General features: G+C 40.0%; 1 protein-coding gene across 6 annotated transcripts in view; it reads right to left on the reverse strand.

Annotated features, from left to right (window-relative positions):
* The window catches only part of ANK2 (ankyrin 2), a 207,659-nt gene that overhangs the window by 131,658 nt on the left and 62,980 nt on the right, over positions 1 to 13,021 (reverse strand). For all 6 annotated transcript variants that reach the window (XM_070757868.1, XM_070757865.1, XM_070757867.1 and 3 more), the window contains exons 6-7: positions 7,756 to 7,941; positions 4,218 to 4,316 (exon numbers count right to left, since the gene is read on the reverse strand). In XM_070757868.1, coding sequence (XP_070613969.1) covers positions 4,218 to 4,316; positions 7,756 to 7,941 — 285 coding nt within the window. The remainder of the gene's footprint in view (positions 1 to 4,217; positions 4,317 to 7,755; positions 7,942 to 13,021) is intronic.

Genomic DNA, 13,021 nt, shown 5'->3' on the forward strand with positions numbered 1-13,021 from the left:
TTTTTTTACTTTTTTTAAAAAAGAAAGGTTTTATTTGCATGATTTCAAGAATTAGACAAAGTAGAAATGAGCACACATTTGTAAGTGGATAAATACTTATCCAGCTTGTTTAAAATATTTCTAAATTTATTTGAGGTATTGTTCTTTAAATGCGAATACAGTGGTCCCTCGATTTTCGCGGGTTCGAACTTCGCGAAACAGCTATATCACGGTTTTTCAAAAATATTAATTAAAAATACTTTGTAGTTTTTTCCCCTTTACCATGGTTTTTCCCACCTGATGATGTCATACGTCATCGCCAAAGTTTCGTCTGCCTTTAATGAATATTTTTTTAATAAACTTTAATAAATAAACATGGTGAGTAATAATCTAAATGGTTGCTAAGGGAATGAGAAATTGCAGTTTACGGGTTTAAAGTGTTAAGGGAAGGCTTGTGATACTGTTCATAGTCAAAAATAGTGTATTTACTTCCGCATCTCTACTTCGCGGAAATTAGACTTTCGCGGGCGCATCCCCCGCGAAAATCGAGGGAACACTGTATCTGTTTTTCTTTTAAAAAATTACAAACCAGTTTATCAATAATAGTTAAAACATAAAAGCCTTGGTCATCACAGAAATATAATTTCTAAGACCTGCTGCAATAAGAAAGTGCTTATTATTGCTGAAATAAGAGTTAGTTTGGTGTCCTAATGCGGTGAAGTTGATCATCATGAAATGATTCATAGAGATAAACGAAGGGTTCAATTGTTTTCCTCAAAATATAACATTCTAGATAAGCTTCAGTTGTGGTGGTTCTCAACCTGTGGGTCGGGACCCCTTTGGGGGTCGAACAACTGTTTCACAGGGGTTGCCTAAGACCAGAGGAAAAGACAAATTGCCCATGGTGTTAGGAACTAAAGCTTCTATTCTGGCACCTTGGAACATATTTTTACAATCCATCCAATCAGGCGTGGTTTGTCCCTCTGACCTTCCTGCCAATCAGCTTAAAACTCTGTTGGGAGAATTGGCGCTAGGCTTATGGTTGAGGGTCACCACAACATGAGGAACTGTATTAAGGGGTCATGGCATTAGAAAGGTTGAGAACCACATTTAGATCTTGCGCTGAAGTAAAACAAACCAATCACTGTACAGTGATACCTCATCTTACAAACGCCTCGTCATACAAACTTTTCGAGATACAAACCCGGGATTTAAGATTTTTTTGCCTCTTCTTACAAACTATTTTCACCTTACAAACCCCCCGCCACTGCTGGGATGCCCCGCCTCCGGACTTCCGTTGCCAGCGAAGCACCTGTTTTTGCGCTGCTGGGATTCCCCTGAGGCTCCCCTCCATGGGAAACCCCACCTCCAGACTTCCGTTGCCAGCGAAGCACTTGTTTTTGCAATGCTGGGATTCCCCTGCTGGGATTTCCCTGCAGCATCGTAAAAACACAGAAGTCCAAAGGTGGGGTTTCCTATGGAGGGGAACCTCAGCAGTGCAAAAATGGGCGCTTTGGCTGGCAAAAGGGGTGAATTTTGGGCTTGCGCGCATTAATCGCTTTTCCATTGATTCCTATGGGAAACATTGTTTCATCTTACAAACTTTTCACCTTAAGAACCTCATCCCGGAACTAATTAAGTTTGTAAGACAAGGTATCACTGTATGTAGAGTGAGAACAAAATAAATTATGAAGTGACAGTAACATGACCCTAGAGAAGTAACATGATCCATATGAAGATCTATGTGGGGAAAATGGGTTTAAAAAGCAAATTTTATTTACTATCTTGAGATAATTGTTATAGCCATGATGATATGTGGGAAAGACCTTGGAAAACTCGGAGACCACTAGATTAAATTGTCTGGTTGTGATTCAATGACAATCTCTCAACTCTGAAAGTGTAATCCTCCGATACCCATCCATAGGCAGACACACTATGGAAAGTGCCTTCTTATCCTCCTGCCCTACTCATTCTCCAGTTGTGGGCAATACTGATTCTTATCAGACCATTCCCTTGCCACAATGTCTTATCAAGTTCTCCCAAAGTCTTTTCCCTTGTATCAGTATCTGAAAAATTTTAACGGAAGCTTTCATAATAGAAAGCCTGCTTTCATCTTCATCTGTCAGCGATATGGGTGGAACAAGCAACATCTCGATGATTGAGAGAAAGAAACAGGTGCGTTAAAATATGTTGAGGTGGGCATGCTATAGATTAATAAAGCTTTTGGTTTTCCTACCATACATTTTTTTTCTTGAATGCCCAATTCATAGCAATTCTTAACTTAAATAGAGATTAGTTAAAAATGAAGCAATATACATACCCATTTCCCCCGAAAATAAGACATTGTCTTATATTAATTTTTGCTCCAAAAGTTGTGCTGTGTCTTATTTTCAGGGGGTGCCTTATATTTCTCAAATAAGACAAATTCACATTTATTTATTCTCTCCCTCTTTCTTTCTATAATTTCTATCTCTCACTCTTTCTTTCTTTCTCTCCCTCCTTCATTCCCTTGTTCTCTCCCTCCCTTTCTCTCTCTTTCCTTTCTCTCCCTCCCTCTTTCTCTCTATCCTTTCTATATCTCCCTCTTTATTTCTCTCCCTCCTTCATTCCCTCTGTCTCTCCCTCCTTTTCTCTCTCTTTCCTTTCTGTTTCTCCCTTTTTCTCTTTCCTTTCTCTCCCTCTTTCTTTCTATCATTTCTATCTCTCAATATTTCTTTCTCTCCCTCCTTCATTCCCTCTTTCTCTCCCTCCCTTTCTCTCTCTTTCCTTTCTCCCCCTCTTTCTCTCCTGGGGCTGCCTGTGCCTGCCCTGAATCCCCCACTGTGGACGGAAAGCATTCAGCATCTGCCCCCCCCCCTGGACGGCAAGAAGCTCGCCGCTTGCCTTTTGGCAGCCCCTGGTCGGCGCCCCCCCCCCCATGGACAGCAAGAAGCTCGACTTGACTACACCTTACTTTCGGAGTACGTCTTATTTTCGGGGAAGCACGGTATTATATTAATATAGGTAATCTTTAATTTACAGCAGTTTGTTTAGTGACTGGTCAAAGTTACAATGGAGTTGAAAAGAGTGACATTTTCCCATGACCATTACAACATCCCCGTGGTCATGTGATCAAAATTCGGACACTTGGCAACGGACTCATATTTATGATGGTTTTCAGTGCCCTGGGAGGTCATGTGATGACCTTTGTGATCTTTTGACAAGCACTGTCAATGAGGAAGTCAGAATCACCTTTGTTACTAACTTAACTGCAGTAATTCACTTAACAACTGTGGCAAGAAATGTTGTAAAATGGGGCAAACCTCATTAACAATTGTCTTGCTTAGCAACATAAATTTGGGCTCAATTGTGATCATACTTTGAGAATTACCCATATTAGAAACATAGAAACATAGAAGACTGACGGCAGAAAAAGACCTCATGATCCATCTAGTCTGCCCTTATACTATTTTCTGCATTTTATCTTAGGATGGATATATGTTTATCCCAGGCATGTTTAAATTCAGTTACTGTGGATTTATCAACCACGTCTGCTGGAAGTTTGTTCCAAGGATCTACTACTCTTTCAGTAAAATAATATTTTCTCATGTTGCTTTTGATCTTTCCCCCAACTAACTTCAGATTGTGTCCCCTTGTTCTTGTGTTCACTTTCCTATTAAAAACACTTCCCTCCTGAACCTTATTTAACCCTTTAACATATTTAAATGTTTCTATCATGTCCTCCCTTTTCCTTCTGTCCTCCAGACTATACAGATTGAGTTCATGAAGTCTTTCCTGATACGTTTTATGCTTAAGACCTTCCACCATTCTTGTAGCCCGTCTTTGGACCCGTTCAATTTTGTCAGTATCTGATTTTAGGTGAGGTCTCCAGAACTGAACACAGTATTCCAAATGTGGTCTCACACCAGCACTCTACATCACAGGATCATAATCTCCCTCTTCCTGCTTGTTATACCTCTAGCTATTAGATATATTTTTTGTTCATTTATAGTGGTACATTGTAAAAATATAATGAATGCATTACAGTTAACTATTTTCTAACTATGAAACATGAAATTATTTCTAAGGGAAAGGGGGGATTAAGAATCATTGCCTTTAAATAAACAAATATGTGAATAGATTTACTGCTTTCTTTCCTCCCTTCTTTCCTTCCTTGTTTTCTTCTTTTCAATATCTTTAATGAAAATTTCCTTGAAAATTCACTGTTATTTCTATGTGCAGAAGATGAGAAGACATACCCTTGCTGTGAAGTCTACAACAGCTCCTCGGTTGAGAAGAAGCGTCGCTACATTAACATTTCCATAATGTGCCGCTATGTGCAAAGGTGTGAAGCCACTCTGCAAAAATAAGAGTCCCAATTAGAAAATCCAGTTCTTCTTTTTTTTCACAAGACAATACTTACTAAAATTTGAACACTATAAGCCCAAACGCACTCCTACTTCTGGACTATTCTAATTGTACAAGAAGTAAATGTTACGGTTTCTTATTTGCTCATTTCCTTATTTAATCATTTTTCTAAGTTCAGATGCAATACTCATTTTTTCTGTTTTTGGAAAAAAAAAATTTTTTTTAATACTTTCTATCAAGGACTGTATCAAATTATGCCGTGATATTTTGTTTCTAACCAAATATGGATCCAAAAGTTGATAAATTATAAATGTCCATGTTTAACTAGCCATCTTCTATTGCAAATTTCCATAGTTGTCTACAGAAAGGAGTTCTGTGAAATTAGGGGGTAGATTCTATAAATAGAATAGAATAGAATAGAATAGAATAGAATTTTATTGGCCAAGTGTGATTGGACATGCAAGGAATTTGCCTTGGTGCATATGCACTCAGTGTACATAGAAAAGATAAGTTAATTAAGAGTAATAAGGTACAACAATTAATGATACTTTGGGTACAGATATCAAATCAAATCAGGAACCAGTCAATATAAATTGTAAGATACAAACAACAAAGTTACAGTCATACAATCATTTGTGGAAGGAGATGGGTGATGGGAACAATGAGAAGATTAATAGTAGTGTAGACTTAGTAAATATTTTGACAATGCTAGGGCAATTTATTTATTATTTTATTATTTATTTATTATTTGGATTTGTATGCCGCCCCTCTCTGAGTGATGGCGTTCAGGGAAAAACTGTTCTTGTGTCTATAGTTGTTCTGGTGTGCACTGCTCTATAGTGTGGTTGGAGGGTAGGAGTTGATACAGTTTGTGTCCAGGATGTGAGGTTTCTATAAATATTTTCACAGCCCCCTTTTTGACTCGTGCAGTCTACATGTCCTCAATGGAAGGCAGGTTGGTAGCAAACTGTTTTTTCTGTAGTTCTAATTATCCTCTGAAATCTAATTATCCTCTGTCATGTTGAGTTGCAGGACCAAACCAGGCAGTTATAGAGGTGCAGATGACAGACTCAACATCCCAATTGTTGTTCAAGAAAATAGAGTTTGAGCTCTGCTGAGCTGGGAATACTTTTAAATTGGAACAGACTTCCACTGATTCCAGTATATTAAATTGCCCAGCACTTGAAAACATAATAAATTATGAAGAGGGGGGGAAAATCTCAAAAAATTTAAAATGCCATTTGTAAGCAACAAACAATCCAAACCAATTGTCCAGATGAATATTTTGGAATGGATTTACACTGCTACAGAAATAAATTCATGTCACAGGCAATTGTTCTATACTTAATAATTCCTCTGCAGGCCTACTATTTTATTTCCCTATTCTACAATGAAAAACAAATATAAAAACCCTGAGCCTCTCAAAGCCAAAAAAACAAAACAAAACCCCCAAACAAGAAAGATGAGACAGTATATATTTCTGCCAAGAGTACATAAAAATGAAATGTGAGACACTCTGAACTATATGGAATGGCGATGGCGGGAGGGCAGGGTGAAATGATTTTCAATAAAGGGCTGGCAAGAATACGTTAACAAAATTGTTGGTTTTGGTACCTCAGTTGTTCTATTCACCATCATCTGTTGAAGCGTGTTTTGGAAAAAAGAGGAAAGATATTACAGATTGGTAGAATGACATAAAGCTCACTTGTTCACTAAAATGAATTACAATCTTATTACTGGGGAAAAACTTCAGATACGTATGATTAATTTATAATGTCAGTGTATGGAATCTCACATTTCTATGGATTACACCAGTGATTTTCAACCTTTTTTGAGCCGCGGTACATTTTTTACATTTACAAAACCATGGGGCACATTGAGTGGTGGTGGTGGTGGGTGGCTAAAAAAGTTTGGACAAAAAAATTCTCTCTCTTCCTCCCTTTCGCTCTATTTCTCTTTCTCTCTTTCTCTCCCTCTTTTTTTCTCTCTCTCCATCCCTTTCTTTCTCTCTTCCTTCTTTCCTCTTTTTTGCTCTTTCTCTCTCCCTCCCTACTTCCCTCTATGTCTTTCTCTCTCCCACCTTCCCTCCCTCTCTTTCTCTCTCTCTTTCTTTCTTTCTCTTTCTTTCTCTCTTGTTCTTTCTCTCTCTCTCTCTTTCTTTCTTTCTCTCTCTCTTGCTCTTTCTTTCTCTCTTTCTCTCTCTTTCTCTTGTTTTCTTTCTCTCTCTGAGCTTCGCGGCACACCTGACCATGTCTCGCGGCACACTAGTGTGCCACGGCACACTGGTTGAAAAACACTGGATTACACAACCCAAAGCCTACTTAAGAGCAACACTTTTAAACAGTTGCTTTCCCCCATGTGTTGTGGCTGGCTCTGGCCCAGCTCCTGCCCCAAAGAATGTGGAGGTGGATGTGGGGGAAACATCCACATGCCACAGGCCTGTTTTGCTCCTGATAGAATCTCCCGACGAAGGCTCCTCTGACGAAGGAAGTGTGAGTAGCAGGGAAGAGGGGAGTTTGGCTGACAGCCCAGGAGGAGATCAATCATCCTTATTATCCCTGGATTCTGAACAAGAATGCATGATGGACCCACGCAGGCGTAGAGTGATGCTGAAGGATTATTACAGGAGATAAGTGAGGCCACCTGTGGTTGGGTGGGGCTGCTGTAATTAGTGCTACAGATAAAAAGAGCAGCGTGCTGGTTTAGCCTTGTGGAAGTTTATCTGATTCATAGTTTTGTCAAGATCATGGTTTTGCTGTTTCCCTGTTCAAGACTGTGTGTGGCCTTTCTGGACTTTGGAATTGGACTCAATTTCCCAGTTACTGGGTGAGAAATTGGATTGCATTTAACCTGTGCCTTGTGTGTACCAGAAAATCCCTTTGACATTTAAAAAGGGAGTTTTTTCTGCTTTTTCTGTTGATAAAGACTTTTGGTTTTCCTTCTATCGTATGGTGTGTGTCTTTTTGGACTAATTACCCTGTAATTACGGGCGCCGGCAGAACACCTAGTAAATAATCTAATTTTATATTTCAAAATCTAAAGGACAGTATTAATTGGATTATATTTTCAAAGATAGAAAGCACCGAAAAGCCAGCAGGTAATCAACACAAGAAAAAGAAACCCAAAGAATGAATTGTGTCTTTAAGTCCATATCTTCTTTCAACTGTAAGAAAAAAAGGCAGGGTTTTCTGATATATCAGATTCAGCATCCATGTTAGTAGCTTTTATAGTACTGTATGCTTATTATCCACAATAAGATGTTTTATAAATATGCTGTAAATAATAAATTTAAGAATAATACAAAAAGCTGCAAATGGTTCCAATCTCAGAGAAAAAAAGCATTCCTTTATCCCGTTCATTGGAGAAAAAAAAATCCTTGGAAACATCCTATTTTTGATCGCACCCTGGAAAAAGAGGTAATTTTCGTACCTTAGACTGAACATCAGCATTATGGTCATTCTGGAGAAGAAGAGCTGCTGATTTGGTGTCATCCTTTCTGGCAGCAATATGCAGTGCCGGCAGTCGCACTTTCCCCTTAGTGTCATTCTCCAAAAGAATAGCCACTGCCTGATTGTGTCCTTGCTGCAAGGCAACTGCTAGTGGAGTAAACCCGTCCTGTTATAATGGAAAGAAAAGAGATGCTGCATTAAACTACAGTGGAACCCCGACATAAGAGCTGCTCTACTTAAGAGCAACTCGAGATAAGAGCTGGGAGGGGAGAGATATTTTTGTTCTACTTACAAGCCCAAATTCGAGATACAAGCGCCAAGGAGCTGTCTCCTGAAGCCAAACGCTAACTTCCGCGTTCGGCTTCAGGAGACAGCTGCGAAGCGGCGCGCGTGTTTTAAAAGGTTGCAGCCGGCCTGGGGGGCTCGGGGGGGTGCTTGCAGCTTTCTTTCTTGCTCTTTTTCTTTCTCTCTTTTACCTTCCCTTCCTCTATTTCTTCTTTTCTTTCTCCTTCCCACCTTCTTCCCTCCCTCCCTTCACTCATTCCTCTCTTACTCTCCCCTTTCATAAGTTTCCTTGCTTCCTTCCTCTGTTCCTGTCCCTTACCCCTTTCTTTCTTTCTTTCTTTCTTTCTTTCTTTCTTTCTTTCTTTCTTGCTCTTTTTCTTTCTCTCTTTTACCTTCCCTTCCTCTATTTCTTCTTTTCTTTCTCCTTCCCACCTTCTTCCCTCCCTCCCTCCCTTCACTCATTCCTCTCTTACTCTCCCCTTTCATAAGTTTCCTTGCTTCCTTCCTCTGTTCCTGTCCCTTCCCCCTTTCTTTCTTTCTTTCTTTCTTTCTTGCTCTTTTTCTTTCTCTCTTTTACCTTCCATTCCTCTATTTCTTCTTTTCTTTCTCCTTCCCACCTTCTTCCCTCCCTCCCTTCACTCATTCCTCTCTTACTCTCCCCTTTCATAAGTTTCCTTGCTTCCTTCCTCTGTTCCTGTCCCTTCCCTCTTTCCTTCCTTCCTTCCCACCCTCCGTCCATTCATTCACCCATTCCTCTCTTGATCGCTTAAAGCCGGTCCCTGGTGCAAAAAGGGTTGGGGACCTCTGTCCTACAGGATTGGGTGGCAGAGAAGTTGAACATATGTAAATTTAAAAGTTTAAGAAAGTTTACAAGTTAAGTGAAAGAAACTTCATTATTCATTTATATGTACATGTACATTTCTTCATTAAAAACATGTCTTTCTGCATAATTTAGACTAACTTTGTGAGTTTTTTGAGGGCTGGAACCAATTAAAATTATTTACATTAATTCCTATGGGGAAAAGTCGTTCGAGATAAGAGCTGCTCGACTTAAGAGCCCAGGTCCGGAACGAATTAAACTCGTATCTCGAGGTACCACTGTAGTTTGGTACTACCCTGTTTCCCCGAAAATAAGACGTACCCCGAAAGTAAGGCATGTCAGAGGTTTTGCAGAATTTGCTAATATAAGGCACCCCCCGAAAATAAGGCGTAGTCAAGTTTACATACGGTACGGTGGAAAAACATACGGTACCATTCAAAGCTGTTCATAGCGGTACCGTAATAATGTGGCATCCCCTGCTGGCCCCTTCCATCGCTTTGTACCGTCCAGTACAGCAGACACAGTCTGCTGCTGTCTCACCGCCATTACAGTCTCCACTACAGTGCGTAGACTGTAGTTCCTCTGGTGGCCGGAAGCTGCAATAGCAGGAGTATACTGTTGTACCATGTAAGTGCCGTCGTTTGTGTGTGTGGGTGCCATACTGACAGGTACCGTACCGTAATCAGTGTACTGTACGGTACACTTTCTTTGGGGGTGTCAGCTTTTCTGCCTGTGAATTTGTCTTATTTGAGAAATATAAGGCACCCCCCGAAATAAGACGTAGCACAACTTTTGGAGCAAAAATTAATATATGACAGTGTCTTATTTTCGGGGAAACACAGTATCTAGGCATGACTACAGGAACCAAGAGCAATACTCATGTGACCTTGAGAGCAGAAATAAACTTTCAAATGCTTCAATGATCCTCTAAAAGGACATAATTTACCAGCTATCGGCAAGGAATATAAATCCTCTCATTCCCCATTATCCTACCAGAGCTGAAGAAGCTTTATTATTTATTTCTTTATTTAGGCAAGTATGTAATTGTAATATACATAGATATAACATTGTTTATATACATATGATGGGCACTGATAAGAGGGAACATTAGAACAGGGACGGCAGGCACGCTGGTGCGCTTATGCACATCCCTTACTGACCGCTTAGGAATAGGTCACTGAGGTCAACAGTGGACAGTCTAAGGGTAAAGGTTTGGTGGCTTAGTGATGAAACCACAGTCAGGTAGTGATTTCCAGGCATTAACACTCTGTTGCTAAAGTCGTATTTTCTACAGTCAAGTTTGGAACGGTTCACTTTGAGTTTGTATCTGTTGTGTGCTAGTATATTGTTATGGTCGAAGCTGAAGTAGTGGTTGACAGGAAGGACATTGTAACAGGTAATTTTATGAACTATGCTTAAATTGTGCCAAAGGCGACGTACAGTAATACCTCGTCTTACAAACGCCTCGTCATACAAACTTTTCGAGATACAAACCCGGGGTTTAGGATTTTTTTGCCTCTTCTTACAAACTATTTTCACCTTACAAACCCACTGCCGCCTCTGGGATGCCCCGCCTCCGGACTTCTGTTGCCAGCAAAGCACCCGTTTTTGTGCTGCTGGGATTCACCTGAGGCTCCCCTCCATGGGAAACCCCATCTCCAGACTTCCGTGTTTTTGTGATGCTGCAGAGGAATCCCAGCAGGGGAATCCCAGCAGCGCAAAAACGGGCGCTTCACTGGCAACGGAAGTCCGGAGGTGGGGTTTCCCAGCGAGGGGAGCCTCAGTGAAATTGCAGCATCACAAAAACACAGAGGTCCAGAGGTGGGGTTTCGAGGACTTCGGTTTTTTTGTGATGCTGCGATTTCACTGATGCTCCCTTCACTGGGAAACCCCACCTCCGGACTTCTATTGCCAGCGAAGCGCTCGTTTTTGCGATGCTGGAATTCCCCTACTGGGATTCCCCTGCAGCATTGCAAAAACACAGAAGTCCAGAGGTGGGGTTTCCCATGGAGGGGAGCCTCATGGGAATCCCAGCAGTGCAAAAATGGGCGTTTCGGCTGGCAAAAGGGGTGAATTTTGGGCTTGCACGCATTAATCACTTTTCCATTGATTCCTATGGGAAACATTGTTTCGTCTTACAAACTTTTCACCTTAAGAACCTCGTCCCAGAACCAATTAAGTTTGTAAGACAAGGTATCACTGTAGTTCTAAGCTTTATAAGTCCAGGATTTAAAGTCTGCTTGCATAGGGTATTCTGTTGTGAGTAGAGGAGTAAATAGCTCTTCTAGTAAAGTATATTTGGACACATTCTAATGTATTTATGTCCAATATGCAGCTTCCAGACAGATGAGCTATATTCAAGGATTGGTCTGGCAAATGTTTTGTATGCTCTGGTTAGTAGTATGATATTACTGGAGAAGAAGCTATGTAAGATTAGGTTAACATAGAAACATAGACGAAACATAGAAGATTGACGGCAGAAAAAGACCTCATGGTCCATCTAGTCTGCCCTGTATTTTATCTTAGGATGGATATATGTTTATCCCAGGCATGTTTAAATTCAGTTACTGTCGATTTACCAACCATGTCTGCTGGAAGTTTGTTCCAAGGTTCTACTACTCTTTCAGTGAAATAATATTTTCTCACGTTGCTTTTGATCTTTCCCCCAACTAACTTCAGATTGTGTCCCCTTGTTCTTATGTTCACTTTCCTATTAAAAACACTTCCCTCCTGAACCTTATTTAACCCTTTAACATATTTAAATGTTTCGATCATGTCCCCCTTTTTCTTCTGTCCTCCAGACTATACAGATGGAGTTCATAAAGTCTTTCCTGATACGTTTTATGCTTAAGACTTTCCACAATTCTTGTAGCCCATCTTTGGACCCATTAACAACTCTTGAAGTCTTTTTGGCGATGTTGTTGCAGTGGGCTTTGGCACTTAGGTCATTTGATATGAGTTATTCAAAGATCTTTGACAGAGTGTTGGTTGTCTGCAATGTCTTCTTTATTCAGCTTGTATTTGGTATTCTGATTCTTTTTGCCAATGTGCAGGACAGAGCATTTGTTGGTTTAGATCTGGAGTTGTCAGATGTTTGACCATTCTAACAAATTCAAGGTCTTTTTAGAAGGTAGCAGTGTAGTCAATGGTGTTGAAGAGTTTTACATCATCGGTGAAGAGAACACAATCACTTGTAATGTGATCACAAAGGTCATTTAGAGTATAAAGAGTGTTGGTCCTAGTACGCTGCCTTCAGTTACTGTTAACAGGAATGGAATTAGATAGAATGCTTCCTATTTTGACCACTTGTTTGTTTGACAGGAACATGGTTATCCAGTCATGTCCAAAGATGTTGTAGATTTTCAGTTTCAGAAACCGTTTATCATGAACCACTTAGTCAAAGGCTTTACAGAAGTCTGTATAAATTACATTTATTGCTTTGTCCTGGTCAAGTTTTGAGGTCCATATTTTTTTGTAGTGTAGTAGTCGGCGACTACTTCACCTTAAACTACAACAACACAAGAGCACACAACAGATTTAAACTTAATATTAACCGCTCCAAACATGACTGTAAAAAATATGACTTCAGTAACCGAGTTGTCGAAGCGTGGAACTCATTACCAGACTCCATAGTGTCATCCCCAAGCCCCCAACATTTTACCCTTAGATTATCTACGGTTGACCTATCCAGATTCCTAAGAGGTCAGTAAGGGGCAAGTACAAGTGCACTAGAGTGCCTTCCGTCCCCTGTCCTATTGCTCTCCTATTTCTCCTATACCTTTCTTCTATTCCTATATATCATCTTCTATTCTTTCATTGATATGTTCTATTACTATACCTTCTTTTCTATTATTTCTTAGATATATTTTACTATGAGTATCTCCTCTATAACCTTCATCATGTATTTTACTATGTGTATATAGATATATACCCACTAAAACCCTCATTGTGTATTGGACAAAATAAATAAATAAAAATAGTTGTAGATTGCAGGAATTTTTCCCCCTGAAACCGAATTGCTTGCTGGAAAGTAGATTGTTAGTTTCTAGGTGAAGGGTAATGGATTGGTTTATGATTGATTCCATGACTTTGTATGTGACACAGCATAGAGAGACTGGTCTTTAGTTTTCTACTAGACTGG

This window comes from Erythrolamprus reginae, chromosome 7 (assembly GCF_031021105.1).
Source record: "Erythrolamprus reginae isolate rEryReg1 chromosome 7, rEryReg1.hap1, whole genome shotgun sequence".
Lineage (NCBI taxonomy): Eukaryota > Metazoa > Chordata > Lepidosauria > Squamata > Dipsadidae > Erythrolamprus > Erythrolamprus reginae.